Consider the following 27,383-nt stretch of genomic DNA (forward strand, 5'->3'; position numbering starts at 1 on the left):
GTTCACTCTGACAAAATCCTTCTTCGATGGACAAAACCATGTGCACTGATTTAGGCAAGTTATTTTGTTTCTGTGCAGGGTAAATACTGGCCGCTTTATTTTTACACTGCAATATAGATCCCACTTTGAAGTAAAAACCCACCCAAATATATTCTCTCTGCACAAGTAACATCTGCCTCACCTGCAGTGCACATGGTTTTGTCCATCTAAGAAGGATTTTGTCAAAAAGAGTGAACTAGAATAAGGCCCTTAGCGATTTAAGGGACATTTTTTAAGCGATCTAACTATATCACTTAGAAAATGCCACTACATCGCTCTGTGTGTAGGGGCTTCAGCGATAGCGTTGCACACTAGAATGCTGGATATTAATCGATCAGGAACAGTGTTCTCACTGGAGTACACTAGCCCTGACCGATCGCTCAGCACACAGCGCTGGCACATTACAATATAGCATCGCTCAGAATGCCTAGCCCATCTTCACGTGAGTAGGCCCCATAAGATATGGTCGTATTTTGGATATGTATTTTATGTATGTAGAGGACATGATTTTTGGCAGATTAGATGTGGGGAACAATGGACATGTCAGGGTCGAGTTATCAAGAGTGATAGAGATATCAGGTTGGTAAATACGATTAGTCGATGAAAATATAATTTATTATGCGTTTAGAAATATTAAGTGTGAGGTGGTGAGATGACATCCAAGAATAAACAGCAGAGATGTATTCAGTAACACGGACCAATGCAAAAGGTTACAAAGAAGATGGAAATATGTAGATTTGTAAAGAGGATACTAACATTTATATTGTTTTGTTGTGAAAGTTAACTAAAAATGCAAGAAACCCTAGAGCAGAGAATCACAACATATTTTTTACCTGTGTACCCATCACCCAGATTGCTTTATTTGTACGACTAACATTTGCAAAGCAAAACATTTGTAATGAATAAAATCAGTATACTGGGGCATACATAGAAATGAAGCACAAATCTGGTTTATTAGTGCTTTATGTTCTAACATTTACAGGGATGGTACATCTGTAGAATGTTTCATATTAAATCATTTTTTTCTTTTTGCAACTTTGCTATTTGTAATCAATTAGCAACTGGTAAAAATCATCAGCATGCAGTATCACAACTGATGTCAATCCCTCGTTCTGCCAGTAGAGGGCATTGTCATTCTCAGTATTTCCCAAAGTGCAGATATCATCTCTTTAGTAGCGAGAGATCATGTCAGTGCATGCTATTAGGTTCTTATAGTTAAATATAGGGGTGGACATCCCATAGGACACTATTTTCACTATGGGCCCTGAATTAATTGACCAGAAGGACATAATTATGGATTTCAACCGAATATAAGAGAAGAGCTACTTAAAATGGGAAATCAGAGGTGACGATGTCTCAGCTAATACATAAGCTAAGGGTAAAGAAGCTACTGCACATAGTGCATCAAGGAAGTGTGCTGGCCATTGATGGCTGGCAAAACCAGAACCAAACCTCCAGTATTATTGAATTGTCCCATCGAGTTCCGAGGGACCATGCTACCCAGTGGCACAGGTGTGTTGTTGTTTTTTTTATCAGAGTGGGCATTTGACTGAAACAAACAGTTATGTCATGCTGTGGTCCATGTACATCTTTGGTAATATGAGCAATGTATTAACCAACCAATTGACCTGTTCTAGCTTGTAATAAGGTGTGCTTATAACCATTTGTGTCCTGAACCAATAAAAAGTGCAAGCATCTATTGCAGTGGTTCTCAACCCTGGTCCTCAAGTACCCCCAACAGTACACGTTTTCCAGGTCACCCACCAGCTGCACTGATTATTCAGACACATTTTAAAATATCCACAGGTGGAGCTAATTAGGTCACCTGTGATTCTGTGTGGAGACCTGGAAAACGTGCACTGTTGAGGGTACTTGAGGACCAGGGTTGGGAACTACTGATCTATTGGTTCACTAGGAACCCAGGTTTCTAGAGAACGAAGCAATTGCTCTTACAATAAATGTCCAATATACAGTACATCTAGATGGAGTATTTGATCGTGAGCTTCAGTACTACCTTTATGTTATTAAGATTAACTTCAATCAAGCGTGGGTCATTGTTTTTTATTCTCTTTAAGCTCTCTTCCACATTGGTGGGGTTTGGGGGTTCATCAAAGACAGGTCTCATTGGCTCTGCCTTGACAACATCTGAAGAAAAAAAAACCAATGAAACATGACAAAGAAAGACATAGCTCAACATAGCCAAAATAAACCTGTGTGAAATCAGGGACACAAGATGCCCTGCATACTTCTAGATGTTGCAGTCACATTACATTTCAAAGCAGCCAATTCACATACATACACACACTTACATATATTTCCATCTACACACATACATACATACATACATACACACACACACCACAAATGTACCCACATCTTGTGCTCCAGTTAGAGCCCCAGTTTGTGAAGGTTCAAATCACAAATAAAAAAAATACCAGGAGGGTGGTCACACTTCTCTGCATCTTGTTGCTAGAGAGAAATAAACCAATCATTTGCTTTGAAAGATCCAGTTGATATAATTAAGATACATTTAGACAATTCAGGTATAGTGAAGATCTAATGCAAAAACAGGCCCTGCGAGTACTCACAAACCAATCTTAAATCATTGGTAAGAAAAAAATTGTATTTTGCGCCCCAGTGAAATTGCATGAAAAATTATTAAAAATACAATTATTTTCTCCATTTGAACTACCTTACTAGTCTAGGCCCCTTTAGTTAAAGGAATCAACTTCCTTTTGCTTTTATAACAACTACCTTCTTTCAACAATAAAAATAATTTATTTTATTTGTGATGACATAGCTGGTAGTCATGTTTGAGACACAACGCTTTTATAATCTCACTAACGCTGGACGGAGACCTATGCAGATCTCAAAAACTAGAGCCATTTAATAATAAAGTATGGCAGAGTCATTATCAGGAGCACGAAACTAGATCAAAATCGACGCTTAAATCCCTGGCAACAGAATGACTGTTCCCCAGTGTTTTATAAGCTGTTATCGTGGAATTAAAAAAAAAATATATTTGTAATAATAATCCCAAGATTACCTACTTCCAATTTTTGAATAGCCTCATAAAAAAAGATTTACAGTCACTAGAAGACTTGGATCTCTTCATTAGAATTCAACAATGATAAAGATCCATTTTTCTCACAGATATTGATCAGTAAAGTCATGCCCACATTGGCTACATGCCCATATTGATTTTCGCACAAGTTTGATTTTCGCACAAGTATTTCTAAGAAGAAGCATTAGATTAATATAGAAGTACGTACTTGGAAATCCTTGGCTATCAATCCCATTACTGGTGCTATTTGGTAACAGGCTGGGCATCCCGAGGATAGCTTATTGAGGAAAAACAATACGTGTCATCATTAAAGTTAATGCCTTAACAATACAGTTCTCACAATAATATGACCGTAAACTACACCAATAAAAAAGCAAGGTTACTGTTAAATACTATTATATTTAATGGTCACAGTGTGCATAGAACTTATGTACTGTATGTCTGTAGGTCTAGGTTTTTATTGATCCATGCAGCAAGTTTGAATAGTTACAGGCATAATATTTTCTTATTTGCTATTTAACTGCTAACCTGCAAGATCACTCAGTTCTATGTCAGTGGCGCTGCTCAATGCTTCTTCCAGTTCTGGATCAAGAGATAACTTATCCTCCGTATGAAAGTCTTTGGGCATCTGCTTGGGGACAAATACTTTCCCTGCAAAGAAAATATTTAAAAGGTCAATATACAACCATTCCTGAAACTCCAGTTCTCTTGGCCTATAAGTGGCATTTTTGAAGTTATGACTATAAAAGGATTATACAAAATTTTTCAATTGAATGAATGTTCTAGTAATACAAGGTAAAGGTTACAGGTATATTGTGACAAAAAAATGCATATAGTAGCAGATTTAAAAAAAAAATGTATGAATGGTCACTCACTAACACCTTGAAGCTAATGGGGCCTAAACATGGGGAGATTTTGTTGCGTGGTCCAAGCGATGCTAGATTGCTCAGCACACAACACTTCATAGCGTTCTGTGCTAAGCACTCTGTCAGGGCCAGTGTTCTCCAGTGAGAACACTGGCCCTGAGCAGCCATTTTATAGATTTATCCAGAATGATGGATATTAATCGCCGTCCGATGGCGATGCGTGTCGCTATCGCTATGGTCCCTACACACAGAGTGATGTAAGGGCATTTTCTAAGTGATCTAACTAGATCGCTTAGAAAATGCCCTGAAAATCGCCCTGTGTATAGGCCACTTATCTTTCATTTTTTGAAGAAATCACTGCATAAAAATAAATTCCTGATTTCCTCCATAAGCAAGCTTCCAAGTTGGATGTACAATTCATTGTAGTGTTGCAGCAGACCAGATTTCATTTTTATCTAGACACCAAAAAAAATAAAAAATAAATAAAAAAGCAGAATGTGTACGGTATATAGGATTACTTATGTTAGAGCTCTGTAAGATACAGTATTAAGCAGAGTGCACTTTCCAAGTCTTGACAAATGAGAATATACACACTTTACTACATATGCACACAATGATTTTGGCTAACAACATAAAAACGACAACAGGAGTTAAACAATGCTCTGACATCGGCAGCTCTCCAGAGACCAGGCTGAGTGCACAGGAAGCACGCACAATCCATCACATACAGAAGCATCGAGAAAATAAGCCATTACTACTACAGTAAGTGGTGGTTCTGTAAATGATCTAGTGATCAGATTGATTTACTTGTCCTACTTCTTCACCATTATCCTTACAGGCCATAAGAACATATGATCTGTAGTGAAATCAGTTCCTTTGTTTGCATTGGGTGAGGTCTCAACGACAGATGTGTCTGATGTATCTCAGCACAGCACATTAGTGCTATTGTTTTCCCATCTCTGGAAGGGGAAACACATTTTGCAAACTGTTTAAGTAACTGTGGAAGGTGCCACATGAAAACAAGTAGCTCTTGTTGGCACAGAAGGCATTGCAAGGGAGAAAAGGCATGGAGAGGGCAGCTGAGAGGTCATAGAGGTTAGCATTACTACCTCACAGCACCGAAGCACAATATGTGCATGTGTTTCCTCCCACCTGACTAGTAAACTAATTGGATTATGATCAAATTAACTATGTATACATGTACATGTTAAGCTCCCCTTGACTGGGGTACTGGTGTGAATGACTAAATCTTTAGAATGTCCTGCAGTATACAAAGAAAACAACAAAATATAAAGAACTCTACATAATAGAAATACACAACTTCAATACAATTCACATACAAAATCCTCATACCATTCTGAAGAAACCCAATAAAGATTTAACATCAGTTTAGGTGACTCAATCCTATGGCAGTGCAGATGTTCACATATTTTAAACATCTGTGAGAGATGTTCAAAATATGCCACCGTTACTCAAGTTTGTTATATAAATTCAAATGAAAAAAAAAGGATTATATTCTCTATAGAAGGTCAACATTACTAGTCATGATTAATACAAATGTTGGCAATTTTTACACCTATTTTGACAAATTCACTTGGCATTCAAGGGGTTAAACTGTCCAGAGGACCCTCAGTATATATTTAATTTCCAACTCATGCAGATTGAAATCTCGTGGCACCATCTTTTACACACAGAAAGGTATTATTTATGATTCATCTATACAGATATTTCAGTTGTTATCTATATATGCCAGTGAATACGCAATTGTACAGGCCCCACTTGTCATAAAGAATACTGGTTACTCAGGCCAGAATTTACTATTTATGTGCTTTGTACAGATTACACCATTACCAACAAACAACAGGTGCCGGATGACACCCCAACAGTGGGGATCCTGACTCACAGGGGCTATTCTTTCTTGTGGAGGTCCAGCGTGGTGAGAGCAGCGAGCCCGCAAGAAGCTTTCTTGTGCTCGCCCCCCTGTCGGAGCACCGGCAGTTGGGATCCCAATGTCGGGATACTGACTGTCGGGATACACACTGTCGGAGCCCCATACCACACCCCATATAACATGTCTATTTTACACATTAAACAGCTCACGTTGTGTACCTGGAACCTTGTTTAAATATACGGCACATTCCTTAGTTTCCTACCATGTATAAACAGATTGTTTCATTATGTCAACAGCTTACAAAGGTGCACACATGCTTGCAGCAACATTACCAACAGAACATATCCTAGCCAGTATTTACATTTTTTTCCCCTATTGGACAGTTTTTTATCCAAAATGTAGTAGACACAGCAAATTGTGAACCTGTGGCTGCAGAAAGGCAGCAATAATTAATCACCAAAGGTTTTACTCTTTTTTTTTTCATTATTATTATTATTTGGATGAGGACTCTCACTAGTCTAGTGTCACTGTGGTATGTATGGAATGGTCAGGCACTATGGCTGCACCAGTGATCACAGCAAGATACCAGCTCTCACTCAGTAAGGCCTCCCAGACATATGTCTGCAATGTTTTCATTAAAATACCATGCCTGCATACTACTAGTTATGTTAGGAATCACTGACTGGAAGACATCCAAGGGCTTACAAGGAATATGTATTCTAGGGGATAAATTCTAAAGTAAGTTACATTATTATTACTATATACGCTACTGTATGAGGAGTAAATAAAAAATTATTGTCAAAAGATGGCGATCCCAAAAGAAATAAAGTATTAAAGTCTTTTTTTTCCCTTTTTTTTTTGCATAAATGATTAATTTAAAACTGCAAATAACAGGTTCAGTGTCGGACTGGGTCACGAAGGGCCTAGCGGGGGGCAATATAATGATAGGGTTGTGGCTAGTTTCCAGAGAAAGGTGTGACCGGCTATTGAGATATATATATATATATATATATATATATATATATACACACACATACACATATACATCCATACCCTGTCAAATTAATAACAGCACTGCACTGTAGAGAAAACACCAGAGTCCAGTGCAGTATAATGTACCACGTCTATAAAGTATCATTCAATTGCACAGTCTGGAACCTGATACCTACAAGAGGAACAGCGGACCAGAAGCAGTGGCCCACTAGAGGATTCCCCTGTGGGAACAGTCCATACCTTTGAAGGTTGGTTGATTTCTCTCCAAGGTCCCACAGTCAAGATAAGACACTATCCCACAGTGCAGAAGTTCTCAAGCACTATCCTTACGTACCAGTAGCACGTCATATATTGTGAATTATTTTCTGGAAACAGGAATCATACTAACTGAACCAGCAAAACAGATGAACTCACCTAAAAAACCCCAAAACATGACCTGATGGTAGTACTTGAGTATTAAAGTTGAGAACCCATGCCACAGTGTATTAACACATTTTTTAGTCTTATCTCAAGAAAAAAAAAAAAAAGACTAATATATAAACAATGCTCAAAGTAGTTCAGTATACAACAGTATGTTTTACTGCCACTTCGAGCACTGGCATGAAGCGGAGTATATGCATTTCAAGACAGCTCCGGTAAGTTCTTGCTCCACTACGTCAAACTTTTTTAAATCTTAAAAGGGCCTGCAGGAGGGAAGCCACATGCATTGGTAGGAACAGAGATGCTGCAGCATGTAGCTCCTCCCAGCAGCTCCCAATAGTCTTTACAGTGTGCAGCTGTGTCTGTTACACTCCAGTCCATAGCATGGAGGGAGAAAGGGAGGGGGGGGTGCTCTGCCTGCAGACAGGATCCGGTCCTGCGGTATTCTTGTGCCTCATGCTGGAACTGTGCAGGGTGTGTGGTAAGGGGCAGGGTTTGCAGTGGGAAAATCGCTGACCTGCAGTCATGTTCCCCAACATTTTGTATGCCAACCACACCCTGTACCATTTACCCATGCAGCCTGGTGCTAAATGTGTACTGTGTAAAGGAAGTACATAGTCTCCTTAGTTACTGACTGGCCATCTGTCATATAGTGTGTACACACGATCCGATTTCCTTTCCGATGTTGACGATATAGTCAACATCGGATCGGCATCTGATCGGAATCGGATGCAGATCGCAAGGGTTTTAACCCTTGCTATCCCGATCCAATCCCAATGCGTGTTCACGTATCGGAAGCCAGAAAGTCTTGGCTGCCTTGTCTATATAGTGCAGATCTGCACTATATAGTCAAGATTGGATGCAAATCGGATGTGCCTTAAGATCCTATCCACGATCCGATCTGATCGGATCGGATCGTGGATAGGATCTTAAGGCACATCTCACCGTGTGTACACACCATAAGTCTTCCAAATATATATTGCAATACTGTATGTAGAACATTGCCATATTATAAATGTAACAGATGAGTGCAGAGCATGTAAGAGATCATGCCTATTTCACACCTAGCAAATTACAGCCAAAAGAAGAAAATAATAATTCCATTGATACTTCCACCTGCAATCCTGACTGCAGAATAATATGATGGTGATTGCTTAGAATTGTGGCTTATCTGTAACCTGCGCACTGGAGGTGAATGTTACCTATGAGTGGCTGCTTCTAGCTGGCAAGGAGGCCCCTCCATGTGGGTTAAATGAGAAAAGGATAGATTGCACCTATGGGTGTCAGAGCTGCACAAATACCAAAGCCTGAGATACCTCGTATTTGGTGTAATGATAGATATGCAGATATATTGGTGCAAAATGTATTTATTGGCAGACACAATGCTGCTGTGAAAACAAGTTTAATATACAATATAGATTAGAATTATTGGACATGTGCCAGTGATGTACATAGCTATGAGCTGGTAGTGTTCATTACTTTAACAGGATGAGAATGGCCTCCACGATGTGCACTGGTTTTTCCATACGTTTTCACAGCAGCATTGTGACTGCAGAATAAACCTGTTGGGAATAATTTAATTTTTGCCCACATCAAAGTACAGGAAAGAACCAGGCTTCAGAGCATGGAGGGTACTTCTGGCAGAGTACAGATGCCTCTGTGGTTTTCTGTTACTCAAGCAAAGCATGTTGAAACACTTGTTAGAACTAGAGAACAGGAAAAGAAACATGGATGGGTGTTTAAGTACTACTGTATTGCTGATGTATAACATTTTTTACAGCGCTGACACCATACAAACCGTTAAAGTGTGCTGTAACCCACAGCAACTAGACATTTTCATGCGAGACATTATACTAAGTTAATCAAAGCCAACAGACTGGCTGTTCTTAAGGTGCTAATATGCCGGGTGCCTTGGAGTCATTCAGCAGAGATTCTGCGAAGTTGCGATGCTTCGCTGATCTCCCAGAGGGGCGGGCGCCTGACTACTGGCCGGAGCTTCTAAACAGCCTCCGCTAGTTCCTGCGACGCCAGATGATGATGGCACCCGGAGCGTATTCAGTTGTGGAGCTCCGGTCTGGTTTTTCAGAGGAAGACAGGGATATTAGCCAGGAAGCGGCACCGAGGGACGGAAATTTCGGTGAGGGACCAGCGCTAAGACTTTGGACTGTACTTAAGGTATCAGGGAGTACTGTGCACTGTAGGGAGTAGGGACGCCAGCTCCCTACAACTCTCTTCCACTTTAACATCACCGGTTTAAAGACTTTGACTCCTTTTCATTGTATGATATAGCGCTTTTTTATCACTTGTTCATATGAATAAAACCACTGTTATTTTACAATATTGATCCGTAACCACATCTGTAGACCCGCAATACATAGCTTTGGGTACAGGCACTCATAGATTACACCTCCCAGGGCAGAATGCAGAGGACAGCCTATCACAGGTCTGTAATCTGTTGTTTTTCTTCTAAATACCGTTTCAGTGCCATTCGCATTGCACAAAAAAACGGCTTTGAACCGTGTAGGACTCTGCTTTTTAACCGTGTTGAAATACCGGTTATCTTTAACCGGTAAATCAACTCTGGCACCTTCACACTGCACCCTTATCCGTTTTAAAAATTGGAAAAAAAATGGCAATATACCGTTTTAAAAGTGCGGTGTGAAAGGGGTATAAGATAGATGCTTATTGGCCAAAGCACTCTTATTCTAAATGTAAAATACTTTAGAACTATTGTCATTACTTTCCATAAAATGTTTTTTTCTGGATAAGATTATAAGATTATATAAATGACAACTGAGAAGTTTCTGGTTCTTTCATTAAGTTCATTAGGACTTACTTGGTAGAGGTGTATTTTGAGGATCTTTTTTCTAAATAGATGGATCCTCCTCTATCCACATGTGAAACAGAACCAAAGTGTATCTACACATAAAATCTGTAATACAGGTTATACTGTATTGTCTGACCTTGTGTTGTCATTCAAAAAGTTTGTCACTTTATGATACATTTACATATAAAATAATGGGTTTTTTTTCTACTTCATTTTGCAGTAAAGTGGAAAATCGGAATCACACGTGAAACCAGAATTTTCTTGTATTTGTTCCCAGTGTATGTGTAACATGGTAGACTTCGCAACTGAATTACCAAAAGTAAACATGTATGGAAATAGCAGGGAGCGTACTGGAAGATACAAAGCAAACTAAACACAAGTGGGCATGGTCACATTGTAAACAATAACAAGAAGGATTTACATGTGTTATACTAGCATATAAAAAAACAATTGTAAAACAAGCCATTAAAAACTGTGAGTACAAAAGCTTACAGTGAAATCATGCATCACATTCTTCCATAGTACTTCAGGAATCTCTCTGTAACTTCTGCAAACAGAATTCTAGGAATACATGGATAAGTAGATGGACAATTTACAACACCGTCCTCCTATGGAATGCATAGTGCCAAACACCAACCAGTTCTCGGGTCACACCAAACTATCACTCAGCGAGTAACGCACAGTAGTGTATTAGCACAGCCCAAATAAATATATTGAGGTGTACAATATAAAGCTTTACCAGGGGCACACTGTGTCTTTGCAGTTTTACATATTGTAGGTGTACCCTAAACCAGTATCTGCCCTCTTATCACAGTAATACTCAAGTCTCGTACACACTGTGCAATATAAGTGATATGGCACATTATATCGCCCAGTGTGTATAGCTCCACTGATGACTGCTGCCACACGTTAACAACCCCCTCCATTGTCTGTGCATGTACAGAGAAGGAAGTATACCCCCCCTCCCCCCACCTGCATCAGAAAAGTAGATCGAAATTGGCACGGATTTACATCACTGTGGTGTAGATGATAGATCAGCCTTTTTGGAATCCCTTATGGAAGTAAATATAATGACACAAAAGAGAATCCGTGTATTACTTCTGTCTCATTACAAGTAAGGACAAAGTCTCAACAAGCGAGAACAACGATCATATATTCAAGTAACAACAAGATGTGCTTATTGATCAATTCTCAAGTAAAGACAAGATCTGAGTCACAACTGAAGACATGATTTCAGCAGAGCATTCTACAAGTCTTCATGGCAGAATACAATCTACTCTAGTGTACAGTAGTTTTATGTTACATAAATATTAAAAAGACTGGAGGAGTTCAGTGACCCAGATAGCTAGCAGAGATTTATCTGGTAAGGACTCTGGTAAGCTGCAGTGTAAAAGGAGGCACAGAGAACTAATGGGGAAAGCACATACCACCAGTGTCCCACAGGCGGTTGGGGGGGGGGGACATGCTGTCTGTGCTGGTGGTGAATCAATGATGGCTCTATGAACACTGCGTTCATTCAGTGCACAGAGGAGGCTGGGGGCAGCTGAATTCTAAGATGTGCAATATGGCTGAATTACCTATTTCTCTTTGGGAGTTTTCTTCCCTTCCTTTATTTTCTGAACCACTCACTATCCTTCTGTTCAATCGGATATCTAGATCTATTTTTCTCTTGTGGCTACATCCAGAGGGGTTGGCTACAGGGCCACGGAGTTTCAACATCTTAATATTTGTTACTGTAGTCACAGAACATGAAGTCGCTCTGCCATGGTCTTCTACCTTTACCTCTAGTGTGCTTGCCTATAATTGTATTTCTGATCTCCTCAGTCAAGGCTCTCCTTTGTTTTTTCTTATCTATGGGGATAATTCAGACCTGCTCGCTAGACTGCGTTTATTTATTCGGAGCCTACCGAGCAGGTAAGCAACGCCGCAATGAACACAACCCCCCCCCCCCCCGCGCTACGCTGCGTGCGGATGTGTACTCTTACACATCCGCTCTCAACCGCCGGCACAGAGGAATAATCCTTCGATGAGCACTTCCTACCGAATGATTTTTCCTCTGCTCGCAGTCTAGAGGGCAGCCCAGGACTTACTTTTTCGGTTACACGGTCTTCTGCGAATTGGGCGCGGGAGCTGATGTCAGGTGACATCAGCAGGACACCCCAAGCAGGCAGGGGAATGCCAGCGTTCCCTGGGGCCTGCCCAGCATTTCTATGGGTGAGCCCACTGTTTTTGTGGGCATGCCCATGAAACACCAGCTGTCCACCCCCGAATGCCCCGTGCCTGTAAATAAGGCAGCGAGCGCCCCAGCAGTTAAAAATATCGCTGAAGGCACTCGCTGCGCCTATGCTCATGCACAGATCCCCCCACTATTGAGAGAGGGGACGAATTCGCTGCTGTACGAGCAAGTATGAATCAGCCCCAATGTTCACTATAGTGCACAGGATGATAGCAAACAGCAGCGTGACTTCTTTTCTCCTTATAAATAGGCTGAGTGACAGATTAGAAGACTGTAGACACGGTGCGATGCCACCCAAGAAAGCAATTAGGTTGGAATATCACTATAGACCGATTGTTTCTCATAGTTTCTAATGAGCACCAACCTGCCCAGGCCATTTTACAATACCTTTGGAGAATAAGCAATAATGTAATAATGTATCTGTTTTCACAGGTTTTTTTTTTTTTTTTGCTTTATTCTATAACATAGCAAAGGCATGAAGTGATACATGACACGATAGCTTTTATTTCATCACCTTTCAGGGGAAAAAAAAAAAGGAAGCGTTATTTAACAAAGTGCCTTTGGCAATGCCTATATGTGATAGTGCAGATGACTTGTATTTTTAGTACAATTTGTTCTTTATAACCGTACTACAACAAGGAAAGTAATGTAGCTTTAGTGTTTGTAGGGTGAAGGAACAAGCAAACGATCTAATGCACACACTTTTTACCTTTGCATCTCTTACTTTACAGTGAATGTATAGTAAAGTTTGTCAGCCAAGAAAGGACACCTGAACTACAGGTGTACATGTAAGACTACCTGAGAACGAACTCCATTTAAGGAATTGTACAATGAAATGTTTATGGTATCTCTGACTGTTTCATGTCTATGACTCACAGCTCTATCAGTAGGAACCCAAGCGGCGTTAATCAGCCACTAATATATATGTACAGTATGACCTGTTTGTACTGTGTCTAATACTTGCATGGAAAGCACAATAAACTATAAGTCCCACAGCTGTCAAGAGAAATAGAGAAGTCTCCATGTGTGGGCAGAAGACAAGACGAGACCAGATCACACCCGCAGGTTGAAATAACCAGATTTTATTCGGTCTTCTGATCAATACTTAAATTAAAAAGAGGAAGAGTACTGTACCACGCAAAATATTTTCACAAACTGCTAAACTGTGCCATTTCATGCTAACATTAATAACACATGTCCAAAATGACAGATGCCACTAGCGCTGGTTTGCCTCACAATGACCATAAATCATTTTAATAAAATAGTGTGGGCAGAATCGGTGCACTTTTTTTAGTGTCCATGTTGACTGTCGGCATATGGGACAAAAAAAAAAAAAAAAGGTAAAAACCCCATGTCGACCTTTTGACTATTGACCTTCCCCATGTTGACCTAATGCTTGAGTCGACCTTCAGGCAAGTTGACCTAATGTCTGTCTTATCTAATGATCCATACCATTCTATTCACCTGACAAGTTCTTTCTGGCCCATAGATGACACGTGCAGTCATCACAATAAAGACTTGAGTAGACATAAAATAAATCTACTGCCCATGTCACCTAAATCATTTTCTTCTGACCAACAGGGACTAAGATCTACAAAGCAAGTGCCAATGCTATTCAATTTTAAATGGCAAAACTCACCCACATTTAATTCTACTGCAATATCATATAGGCTACCAACAACATTCTCTTGTCTCTTTAGGTCATATATACTGCTGATTAAAGCAAAATGAGTCCAATCCAAACAAAGGTAAAACGGTTTCAATTCCAAGCAGTGTTGGGTTGCAGTAAGAGGCTGCTCACATCACTTGGAATTATGGTACTCCAACTGAAGATTCTCCTACAACATCTACAGAATGGGAGGGGGGGGGGGATCTACAATGTTGGTGGAACACAGGTAACTCACAGCTATTGCTCAGAACTGAATTAGCACAGACAATGTGAAAATGTCATATGTCCAGGGAGTTCTGACATTCTGCTTAACAAAGAAAAACCACACACACACAAGTTCCAGGTAAATTGTACAAGTGTGCATCTATGGTGGCAGAGTGGGTAGTCATGCTGAATCACAGGGCTTGGGTCATAGGTCCAACTCTTTCCACAGCCCTATCTTTGTGAAGTTTGTATGTTCTACCTACATTTGCATGTGTTTCCTCTCACAGCCCAAAAAACAATTACAGGTCAATTGGCTTCTACTAAAAGAGCCCATGGGTTGTGTGTGCATGGGTGCCAGAGTGGCAGTGAATTTAGAATGTAAGATGCGGAGGCAGGGACAGTCGTGCATGATTATACACTGTATTAATATTAGTGCTATGTAAACAATAACAATTAGAACAACGCGTGGGTGGTATACCTTTTTTCTCTCCAGTATATGGCACAACCTCTTCAATGTCTTTATGAGCTAGTGCTTCCTTTTCCAAGTAATCCAGCAGATGGTCTCTGTCAAAATCACCAGTGGCCTTATTAATTGTCTGGTCCTTCTGTCGAAATCCTGCTGGCAGCAGTGCATTCTGTGACAGGAAAAAAACAAAACAGATGTAGCAATTAATACTAAATAAAACTAGAAAAACATTGTTTTTACACAGAACTAAAAAACACAACATGCACTGTTGGCACTTATCGCACACTAGCAAGTTTTAAAATATTTTAATTGGCACATCCTGTAAAATCACAAAAAAATATTTATCTGGCTCCAAAATTTCTACACATTTTGTTCATCAATTATTACAGATCACGCACTGCTCGACTCCTTACCAAATGTACACCCAAGGGCATAACCAATAGGATTGTAGAGGTCCAAACTTTCCTGAATGGAATTATGCACTGCTTATAGTGCCATAAACAGGTCTGTGATGTCCTATGTCATTATACACTGTTCTTTACACAATGCCCCATTTTGGAAAAACCTGTAAACAAGGGTAATTCAACTTGTGGTCCTCCAGTTGCTGTTAAACTACACACCCCAGCATTCCCGTTAACATTTTTAGAATACCAGAATAGCAAATACGATTGGGTCTTGTTTGGATGCGTAGTTCCACAGCAGCCGGAGGACTGCATGTTGAATACCTGTGCTGTAGCCATTTTAGCCTGTGCTACACGATTATAGTATATGCTGACATTGAACAGATTATAACATCCACCCAGAATATAATAAATAATTACTTTAGTTATGATTCTCTCATATAACATCTGAATAAAAAATAAAAATGCCGGTCTATCTGCCCTGCCCTTTTTCTACAGATCTGGATATGCCCATATAAAACCATGGTGATCCTGCATACACACAGTCAAAAGGTATGTGTACACTTTAGCTGTAAAATGCAAGTGATAAACCTGATCACCGATACAATAAACAGTTTCAAAGTCAAACCATAAAATCATGCTGAAAAACCTCCATACTAGGCTGTGAATTGTGTATATACATGCTAATGAACGTCACAGATATGGGGAAACGGTTTTCTTTTTAATCTATTTTATACAATCCAAGTCTCCACATAGGTATCCCTTACTGGGCAGGCCATGTAGGCAGAAAATAGTGTCTGTATAGTCTTTGAAATATGTTATGTAACATTTCTCAACCTAAATGTGGTCATCTCTAAAAGTGGAAATATAAAGGTTACTACTCTGGGTATATTCAATTACATATGTCAAGATGAATCTGGAAAATACAATGTGATCATTTAAATTATAAACAGAAGCAGTTGCACATCTATAATGGGTGTAGAGAACGCAGTGCACACAGTCCTCTGGTTAGAATGGGGTTCGCACCATACTCATGATTAAATTCTGGAGTCCTGCTGTGATTCTGCAGCCACAGCAAAACTTACCGAAAAAACGGCCGTCGCACATGTGCAGTAGAGATCAGTTGCCAGAACATGGCAGGTACCATGGTTTCTGTGGGATATGGTCGACATACAGGAAGGTCGACATGGGTCTGGGTCGACACATGCGTTATGTCGACATGAGTTGGTTTTTTAGCCGACACGCAGTATTTCATACCCTACCATCTACTAGGGCGTGGTGGGAGAATAAAATAGTGTGCTGAACGCACCGAGGCACAGTGAGCAATCCGGTACACTTAAAATTGTGTCCATGTCGACATTCAGGTCAAAAAACCCATGTCGACCTTCCTGTATGTCGACCATCTTATGGTCAACCAAACAATCCCATTCCATATCTGTAGACCTGCACAACCCAGAGTCTACTGCACTGTAGAGATGGGGGCCTCCATGGAGCGCACACATGCCACCTCCTCCTCTGTTATGCCAGCAAGCCAGGCAATAGGATTTGCGACCCGGCTTGCTGGTATTGGATTTGTCACCCACTGCCCCAGCATAATGCCAGATGGGTGACTTCACTGGAGATGGGGCCCGAGCCGCCGCTGGGTGTTGAGAGCAGCTCCCAGCTCCAGCTTTGACATTGCAGTGTACAGGTCCCATGGACCCAGGTCACCAGTTTACACTGCACTGCGATCGGTGTTGAACTTGTTGTCAACCCTGAGCCTTTGCTGGATTGAAATACCAGATAGTGGCCTGCAAACCCGAGATTTTGTGCAATAACCCGGGTTTGCAGGGCTAGTGTAAAAGGGCTATTAATCTGCCCCTGACCAGAAGCCAAGGAACTTTTGGTAATACTGAAAAGATCATTAAGCTAAAGCTAAATGTTCAACTTAAGTGCAAGCATTAATGCCACACAATTGGTGGCTTTAAACTGCGATAAAAAAAAAAAACATTAAAAATAGGATCCTCGTGTCACTTTCCTGTTCCATCGCTCTGAGCACAAACCCTGGGGAAAGATTATAATGTTCTACAGGAAACGCTAAACAGAAGCCAAACTCTTTCATATACTGGCACTTTAAAGAGAGAAACAAACATCTTATGGGAGCATACAGAAGCGGGTTATATCTTCTTGTCTGCTCTCCTGTAAGGCACTAAGAGGATTAAAGTATTAATTAGACAGGTTACCAAATTCTGGTACAAATGTAGAGTCCCTGTGAGAACAGTTTTAGGAGCCAAAATGACTGTGAAGTCCTGTAAACAGACATCATAATACTGTATGTCCATCTAATTACTTCCAGAATCATGTGGAATTTTGAAAACGTTCTAGAACGAAAAGAAGTGTAAATATGGTATTCGTAAAAAGGAAGAAATGGATGAAGGAGGTTTATGATGATAGAGGACGATATGCTGACTTAAAGGAATGACAACAGTCGATGTTAGTGTTAGGTTCAGATTGTGGTTACGGCTATTTACAACGTCGACATTTTGCACCACACTGGATTACTTGTTACCATACAGTAAATACTGTGGTGCAAAGGAGTTCATTTACCCAAGTGATTATACAGAAAATGCTATTTACACAATACAAGATAGAAAGGTTTTACATCTGGCCCTTAACTAGCTACTTAAAAATAACCGGAACCAGACGTAACTAATAATGTGGGTCTGTTTATGCTGATCAAAGTGAAGCGATCCACATTTCTGGAACATAGCATCATTTAAACCATCACAGCAACAGGCCATATACTGTAACAGTTTCTACTCTTGCCTATGGGAAGATTATGCCAGTCATACATGTGGGCAGGAATATCTGGCAGTGTCAGTTGTAGGAGGCTGTGAGGTGCAGCAATCAGCATGTGGTAATGCTTACAAGCCAACTCAATCCTCACGAGTGCAAAGAATTAAATGTAGAGATACATATTATATAATAATATATAGTTACATATACACATAAAACTGAATAGAGAATAGGGGGAGAGAAGCAACACTGACCCCAAATTGAAGCCCACAATAGTTATTTAAACCACCCAACCAGCATGTATGAGAGGGTAGGGAGTGCCGTTACTGTTCTGGGCCAAGAAGTACCCGGCCTAACACAGAACCCTGGACCTGCAGCGTGGGCAATGGCGGTTGAAGGATGCCAGACTGAGATCGGGACTTAGCTCCACCACTTACTACTTGCCTACCACTTGTGCCGTGTACAGAGGCACCTATGGGGGGCCCTGCACCTCTGTAAATGCTGGACCAGCATGCTAACTGGTCTAGACACCAACCAGCACACTAGAATCCGTACCTGGCCCTGGACCCGTAATGACATTTGCTTTCAACTGCGGTGGGTCCCGGCACAGATGTGCCAGTTGCCTGGGTCATAGAAGCGCACCGCATGTGGAGGCAACCTGACCCTCCACAATATATAAGATTTGACCAATAAACACGCTCGCTCACCTCTGGATCAAGCTCTTCCAGGACATTTTCTAGATGTTTTAGATCAGCTTCAGAGAGGTTTTGAAGGAGTTCATCATCATCCATATCCCTGTATTTGTCCAAGTCTTTCCGAAAAGCCATGGTCATAGTGACTTGTTGGGTGTCCCCAACACCCGACGTCGTTTAGATCAACTTTTAATGTCAATGTTATTCTGTAAAAACAAACATAAAAATACAAAGGTTTTTTTTGTCCTTCAAAATAATATATAAAAGTGCAGAGAAGAAATTGTAAACCCTTCCATATATACATAACATGGAAAGTTAAAGTGTAGTAGAAAATCAAAGTAATTTTGATGCATTTTGATATAATAGTCGTGCCCTTACTAGGCTTTGCTAAACTCCCGCAAAATACCCGCACCACAGTATTGGATACAGAAGTGCCGTGTTATAGGTCATTCATCATGTGAGCATTCACTCAGCATATCTGTTCTTAAAAACAGCACCTTTTAATTGCACAAAATTAGCAGTAGCATAATATTAAGGTGGCCATACACGCGCAAATTTATCTTCAGATCTGGCTGGATGGAACAAAAACATGGTTATGGATGAGAGCAAATAACAGTTGACCATTTGTTTGGAAATGCTGGAAAACTGACAAACTGTCACTCATCCATAACCATGTTTTTGTTCCAACCAGCCAGATCTGACGATAAATCTTACTAGTGTATGGGCACCTTAAGTGGGAAAAATAGTACAAGGTTGCAAAGTGCATTCAGACTAAACAAGTTTGGCAATAAGGAAGACAATGCAGCGCAACATGGAAAAACCATGTAACATAGTATGATTTATGACTTACTGTACATGATCATTTTCCACATTAAGCCACATTGTCAGCCTTCTGTATAGACAGCAATGTTGATCAGTCTAAATGCTGTTTGCTACTTTTAACCTTAATATTTAATTTTTTGGTTAATGATATTCTACTTAACAAAAATATTTGTGCAAATTGTGTGCAGACAAAAATGCTATGTTTACTACAGTAGTGACAGCAGTGCGAAAATGCACTAGGGAAATCAAAGTACAAGACCTAGCACCACCCTAGTGAGCATATGTTTGGCAAGAACAAAAAAACAGCAGAAGCCTTCTTTTCAAAGACATATTTTCATTAAACAGGTAGGGTACAGTTAAGTCTTCTCAAACCACTTCTCTGGAATGCCAAGGTCCCATTTGAATTTGTAATGCGTTTCAAGCTGTGTATAGAAGCACTTTCTCAAGGGGAATGAGAAGACTTCCTGTACCTGGGCGGGTATGGTATAACTTACCGACAGTCGGAATTCTGATGGTAATTTCTCCCGACTGTCAAGATCCCAAGACAAGGGAACGAGCACATTAAAGCCCCTTGCGGGCATCGGTAGTGAGCTGGGATTGCCACCTATTTTATTCTCCCTCTATGGGGTTCATGGACCCTCACGTGGGAAAACAGCCTTTGAAAGTTAGGATTCCAATGTCGGAGAAACGACTGTCAGAATGCCGATGGTCAGTGAGTCATCCAGCACCCACAAAAACCATGACCTGTTTAATCCATTGAAAATATCCCCGATGCCTATAACAAAATGGTTATATCAAAATGTTTATCTTTATTTGCAATCACGTGTTGCGAAAGAATCACACGATTTGTTGTTCTTTTTTTTCAATCCGCAATTTTGCCAAAATCCAAGGGAAAAACATCACCAGTACCTTGTCAAACCAAGGAAAGTGTTGCTTCTATTTTCATTTATTTATTTTTCAGATTACACATCAGCCTATCTTAAGGTGCGCACACGCAGAGCAATATGATCGCTGGCAATATATTGCTAGCAATACACTGCTCAGTGTCCCGTTTTCATCAGAGACCAGAGATGGTCGCTGTGAAAAATGTCACACTGCCGGGAGAAGAGGCAGGGGAAGTCGCTGGTTGGAGGAGCATGCTCCTCCGACCAGCGACCATAGGGGGCTGAAAATGGGAGAGCGCACCCGGTGCACACTCCAATCGCTGGCAATATGGTCGCTCAGCAACCATATTGCCAGCGATTTTTGCCCGTGTGTGCGCACCTTTAAATAGAAAAATCCACCCTGTACAATATTATTGCAATATAGAGATAACCATGGTCTGCTGCAACTTCAACAATAGAAGTATTAAATGTGACTATTACACGAGCTCTCTTAATGTTAAATAAAAACTACTCCTGGAAGAAGCAAAGTTTAAAAAAGAACCTGTGTTTTTTCCTGCTCTATTGTAAAGACTAGAAAACTGGCTATTCAGTGGCAAAATAAAGTTATGAAGTCCGATACCATACTGGAGATAAATGCAAACCTTAAGCTTCCGAAACAAGGAGGGGCGAGGGGAGCATTTCCTGCCTACCATAACACTGGAAACATTAACAAGTCATCAGAACAAATCAGGCTGGGAAACTCCTTCCAGCAACTATAAACAGTGCACTAGAGCAAAGAACTGGGACTTTAAGCTGTGGTGCTACACACACACACACACACATATTCCGCAGTGCTTTACATTCACATCAGTCCCTGCCCCAGTGGAGCTTACAGTCTATATTTCCTACCACATGTACACACAAGCACAGGTATACCAGGGTTAATTTTGTTGGTAGCCAATTAAACTACCAGTATATTTTTGGATTGTGGGAGGAAACCGGAGCACCCGGAGAAAACCCACACAAGCACGGGGAGAATGTACAAACTCCGCACAGTTAGGGCCATGGTGGGAATCAAACCCATGACCTCAGTGAAGTGAGGCAGTAATGCTAACCATTACACCACACATACATGTCAGTTCATCCAGGTGTGTCCAAAACCCGTCTCAGATTTTTACAAGAAATTTTTAGTTAAATGAGGAGGTCACAGCAACTATTTCTGCCACATAATGACTTTCTGAAAACTAGTTAAATATGGATTTCTCAATTGGTTCAATTATTTGCTAATCACGGCTTCTTTATTTAGTTTATTAGAAGTCTCACAGGTATTTATTTAAGGAATCACCATGAAATTTGGACCCCTAAGCTAACTTTTCCAAACCAAGCTAATTTATCTGACTTACGTTTCACATTACGGCAAAACACCCGTTTTTCAAACAAAATTAAGAACGGTGTTAAATCAACATTATCTGTCACATTGTTTTTAAGGCGATTAACAAAGGTATACATAACTACCACACAAAAAAAATCAGTATGGTACTCTGTTTAATAGTGTGTGGGGGGGGGGGGGGATAATGATGTTAACCATAATTACTGCTGTGTCACATACATAATTAACACAAAAAAACATGAAAGTTAAAAATGTTAACATAACTTGAGCCAATAAGCATATTATTTTTCCCTTGTTTGGGAGCTTTATCTTGCTTTCAAAGACTGTTTTCCAGACATTCACGTTGTATCGTTTAAGGGCCTGATACAGAGTTGATCGCAAAAGCAAAATCTTTCTTAGATGGCCAAAACTATGTGCACTGCAGGTGGGGCAGGTGAAACATGTGGAGAGATATATGGATTTGGGTGGGGGGGGGGGGGGGGGGGTTGCAGTGTAAAAATAAAGCAGCCAGTATTTACCCTGCACAGAAACAAAATAACTACCGCAAACATGTTACATTTGCGCCACCTGAAGCCCACATGGTTTGGAGAAAAATATTGCTTTTGCAATCAACTCTGAAATAGGCCCTAAGTTTTGCTCCATACAACCTACACAGTTAGCTACACTGATAAAGACCCCATACACTAGGCTGATTTCTCCAAGCGGAGGAGTCGCCGGGACCTTCCTGGGCTGCAGAAAGTCATGCTATATATCGTATGCGGGCCTTTCTTGTATGATCTATAACATGCGATGCCCGGCTTGGATGCAATTCAACAAATCGCGCATCGCATTTGGAGTGCTGTTAAACACATGCAACTTTGATGCTTTTCATAGGATTGATCACAGCAATTGCATGAAGAGAGCCCAAATCGCATGCAAGTCGCCTAGTGTATGGCCAGCTTTAGTGCTGCTGCAAAAAGGTATGCCTTCTGTGTGTTTGTGAAAATCACCAAAACATGAGTTATGATTCCATTATTCACCTTCTATACACCTTTCAAAGGCTGCGTTTTCAGGTTATCAGCATTTAAACTGTACTTAATGAATGTTGCACTGTAGAATAAACGGTAAAGCTCACTACAGAAGCGAGCCTAGCTAACATTAATTGTATAAAACGGACAAATGTGGGTTAAGACATACATACAGAAATACACACACAAAACAAGAAATTATGCTTTTCAAAATAATCTACTAATATACTAAATTCATTTTACACAAGTTTAATGATTCCAAAACAATATTTTGTTATACTTTTGTTATACCTCTGAATTTCCTGACTCTGCTCTGTGCCTCAGAAATAAAGGAAGAAGGAAAGCGCAAGTTTATTGGTAATACTCTGGGGTGTACAAACTCAGTTATCAGAAAAGCACCACAGATCTACACAATAGAACCATTGAGACGCTGTTGGTGGCTGGCAAACAGTCTCTGGTAAGACGCCCATCTACACTTCCTTAGGTGTTTGTGCATGTCAGGACATATGTACCAGGGTGTGTTATGATTGTGGTCCTTCAAAAGTTTTCCTACAGTAAGGAGCACAGGTGCTACAGCAACTACAGAGACATTTAAGTCAACAATTTGTTGTTCCTAAAAAGAACAGTACTTACTGTACGTACATTTACAAATGCATCCACCCTGATAGAACACATTTGGGTGTGGATCATGTCACAGACCACTCTAGGTCCACAATCAACAGGTTACGGTTGCTTTCATACACCGTACACTCTATACAACACCTGATTCTCTGTAATACTTCACAGCTATAGTTCATGTTTGGATTTTTATTGGGCTGGTCTGGTTTTGGAGGGTGTTCTGTACGGGATGCAGTTAAGATCCCGGCGGTCGGGAGCCCGGCGTTCAGAATCCCGACCGCCGAAATGCCAACACTTTCTCCCTCCTGGGGTGTCCACGACACCCCTGGAGGGAGAATAAATTAGTGTGCCGAGCGTAGCGAGGCACCGGGCCCGCTGCGTGGCGAGCGCAGCGAGCCCGCAAGGGGGGGCGATCCACGTCCCCCCCTTGTCGGCATTTCGGCTGTCGGGATTCCGGCGTCGGGATTCTGAACGCCGGGATTCAATACTGAATCCGTTCTGTACCCCAGACGTAAACACCACAGTGTTAAAGGACCTGCTTGACAGCAGTGACCTCAACGTTGGTTGGTATGATTCATAAATTTTGGGTAAACCTATGCTAATAACCTCTACGATGAGAATTAAATATAACAAAAAGCAATATATATATATATATATATATTATGTGTGGAGTAATGATTGCATACTGCAGCCCCACTTTGTTTGCATATAACAACAAACCTCAGCAAGGCTGCTATGTAAATGTCAGCACCTGATCACCATGCTTCAGATCAGGTGCATCACTGAGCTCAAGATGATGGTAAAGAATGAAAAAGTACCAGAAAATGGAAAGAGATTTAAAAAAATAAATAATTAAAAAACTAATGCTGACATTTTCACTTGTCACCCGTTGCCATGTTGACCTTTTGTCAATGTTGATCTTATGCATGTTGACCTTTGTAAACTACAGATGGAGCAGCTCTCGTCGTGCTTACCGCCGTCCCGTGCCAAACGATAGGGCGCTTGCATGCTCTATCCTTGGCAATGGGATGTGCGAGCGAGTGAGAATGTCAGAGAGCTGCTCCATCTTTATGTGCGGGCGCCCATTATGCAGAACTGCACTAACAGCAATTGCACTCACCTACAGCACACACAATCACACGAAAAAATAATAATTACAGTATTTAAGAGAGGACTGTGGAAATGATGCTTGGTTAGTCAATTCATTAATGGTGGTTTACATTTATTTCATGAATACCAACTTCTAAATTCGAATTTAGTCACCATATTTCCCTCTTCCGTTGCATAAAAAAAAAAAAAAATTACATGACAAGCTTTGCTCTGCAACTGCTCTGTCTGGACAAAAGTCTCATCAGGTGCGACTTACAGTAAGTTGGGTACACACTGGAGCGACTAGTATTCGTTATGACATTGGAACAAATATCCGTCAGTCCAGATAGTTCCTACACACTGGAGTGATATTACTAAAGGCCAGAACGAACGCCGTTCCATCGTGTATTAACATGCATGGTGTCACAAGCGATGTCACCATGTTGACTATAGTCTCACTGCAAGCGACTAAAGGGAGCATAACGCACATGCACACTAAGCCGGATTGGACGGCATACTGCTCAGTGTGTACCCAGCTTTGGAATAGGTTTACACCACAGCATCGAGATTTATTTTTAAAACGGTGAACATTTGAAAACATATACAAAAGGTGTCTGAAGGAGTTAAAGGAGTTTAAGATATTTTGTTGTTTGGGTTTGGTGCATCCATTGCCTATAATTCCTTGCACTAGGCTTCCAGCCTAGTAAATCACCAGTGGGACATAATTTGGAAATAAGAGGGGAGTTCACAAGATGATATTAATCCACATTCCAGCATCCTTCTCTGTCTGCTCAGAAAGATCTCCAGCTGTTCCATGGAAAGTGGTCTCAATTCATTCCAGGAACAGGGGGATTTGAGATCCTATGACCTCAGGATGAAAAATATGGGACAAATACATATCAGCTGACTATCATACTTAGAGAAAAATGACTATTTAGTGCACTCAGAAAACACGTCTGTTCTATAGAAATTCTTCAAATAGACTGTAAACTAGTATGTTCAGACCAATTCTCACAGGGTTATCCAAATGGGAGTCTTTGGGTTACATGTAACCACATAGAAGTACTTTACTCAGATCTCCAATCTAATTAAAACTCCTCCCATAAAAAAGCATTAATAGTAATAATGCAATACACTTTATAGCAGATAGGAACAAAATGTAAAAATTAAAAAATTAACAAAAAAATAAATAATTAAACAAATTAATATAGGGGCATTTTGTTTTTAATGTAGATTGTAAATGTTATGGTTTCATGCACTATTGGCACACCCTTGTTTTATTTTAGCGAAATCAATTAACCTGTTCTTGGATTCAGGATCAGAGGGGAAAAAATGCCCTACAGATAATTACAGGTCTATGTGCAAGCAAACCAGCTGTGGATGACCGAAACCTAAAGAGCGGGTTTGAACAGCAGTCATTACTCACACTTGTTCTATAAGACTTGTAAGATTGATACAAAGCTTTGCAGCACCTATTGGATAATTGCCATGGCCACTCAATGCTTGTGCTAGTACAAAAAATGCTAAGGTGGTGGCAAGGAAAGCAGTTCAAGGTGGATATGCAGCTTGCGCATGATAAAGTCATCTTTTTGCTAAATTATGAAAATCCTTTTATACACTGACAATTTCAAAATTCAGGTTAAAGCTGTGTACACACGGGGGCGATAGGGGCTGAAATCGCTGGAAATGTGGTCGCAGGCGACCATATTGCCAGTGATGGGAGTGTGCCCCGGCGATAAATAGCCAGGTGCGTGCTCCCGTTTTCAGCCCCGCTCTAATCGCTGGTCGCAGGAGCTTGATGAAAAAGAGAAACTGAGCAATATATCTCACCCCTGTGTACGGGGCTTTAGTTTCTCAGTGACAAAAACCTACTGGGGTAAAGATAACAGAAACTGGTTCTATGGCTGAACATACAGCTGCAGGACTGACTGGCAAATCAAATGCTGCAAACAATCTAACTAAAAAAAAAAAAAAAACAACAAGAATGGTCTAACTAAAGTCTTTATTTGGCACCACAAACAGGACTACAACATTCCAAGACAGTCGGGTGAGGCCACTTGATAATTAAGCTCTAAAAGTAAAACAAAATGCCAAAAACTTCCCTATTCTGACTCATGGTCCTCCATATCTACACAGCAACTGGGCAGAACATACATTCTTCTCACAATGAAACAATGCTATGATCATATCCACTCTTAAGAAAATAAAAAAATATAACGACATCACTGAAAGTGAACTGTAGCTGCCAGGACACACTCCACACTGACAGCTATAAAAAAGCACTCACAGAACTAGAAATACCTGAAACAAGTGGAGGACTCAACACTTATAAGTATCAAGTATTCATTTTCTAGGCACCTAATGTCAACTATGGGGGATTTTTAAGTGCCTTTTTTTTTTTACTTCACTTTTCAATGTTTTTGGTCAAATTTAATCTCAACTTATTCAATTAAAGTGCTGATTTTTTAACTAGTCGTCAAGGTTGAGAAACACATGGTTAGGCCGATCGACTTTTTTTTTTTTTTTTTTAAAAGCATTGATTGATGGGCCAAATACTTTTTCAGGGCACCGATATTCATGGAATTACCAGTAGACCAATTATTTACCCTCCTGGGATGATAAATATACACTTGCATTTTACACAAAGACATTACTTTCAGCATGTAAATTCCTCTGTGGTTGGATCATTTTGACACTAGAAAATCAAAATACTCCAAGCCTGCCCGGTAACGTATATATATATATATATATATATATATATATATATATATATATATATATATATATATATATATATATATATATATATAAAAAAGTAAATACTACAATATATCTCCTTGTATAATACCTAGAGATGCTAAATATTTTATTAGTAAGCCAATCACAGTGCTGCTTTGAGCAGGAAGCTAGTTAGTAAGTACACTAACAAGATGGTCCAGTTTAGGCCTAATAAATACATGTTATAATAGAACTAAACAGTGTCAGGTGTTCTATAGAATTCATATAAATATGCAATCTGTCTGCACCTAATGATGAGATGTACAATTGTAC

The 27,383-nt window shown here is 40.3% G+C and overlaps 1 protein-coding gene across 3 annotated transcripts in view; it reads right to left on the bottom strand.

Annotated features, from left to right (window-relative positions):
- Window positions 1-27,383, bottom strand: part of LOC146075054 (tropomodulin-3-like) — a 43,508-nt gene that overhangs the window by 8,350 nt on the left and 7,775 nt on the right. For all 3 annotated transcript variants that reach the window (XM_083183903.1, XM_083183901.1, XM_083183902.1), the window contains exons 2-6: window positions 18,559-18,749; window positions 14,688-14,844; window positions 3,632-3,754; window positions 3,312-3,380; window positions 2,054-2,184 (exon numbers count right to left, since the gene is read on the bottom strand). In XM_083183903.1, the coding sequence (XP_083040029.1) occupies window positions 2,054-2,184; window positions 3,312-3,380; window positions 3,632-3,754; window positions 14,688-14,844; window positions 18,559-18,684 (606 nt within the window). In that variant the 5' untranslated portion in view covers window positions 18,685-18,749. The remainder of the gene's footprint in view (window positions 1-2,053; window positions 2,185-3,311; window positions 3,381-3,631; window positions 3,755-14,687; window positions 14,845-18,558; window positions 18,750-27,383) is intronic.

This window comes from Crinia signifera, chromosome 4 (genome assembly GCF_055691185.1).
Source record: "Crinia signifera chromosome 4, ASM5569118v1, whole genome shotgun sequence".
NCBI lineage: Eukaryota > Metazoa > Chordata > Amphibia > Anura > Myobatrachidae > Crinia > Crinia signifera.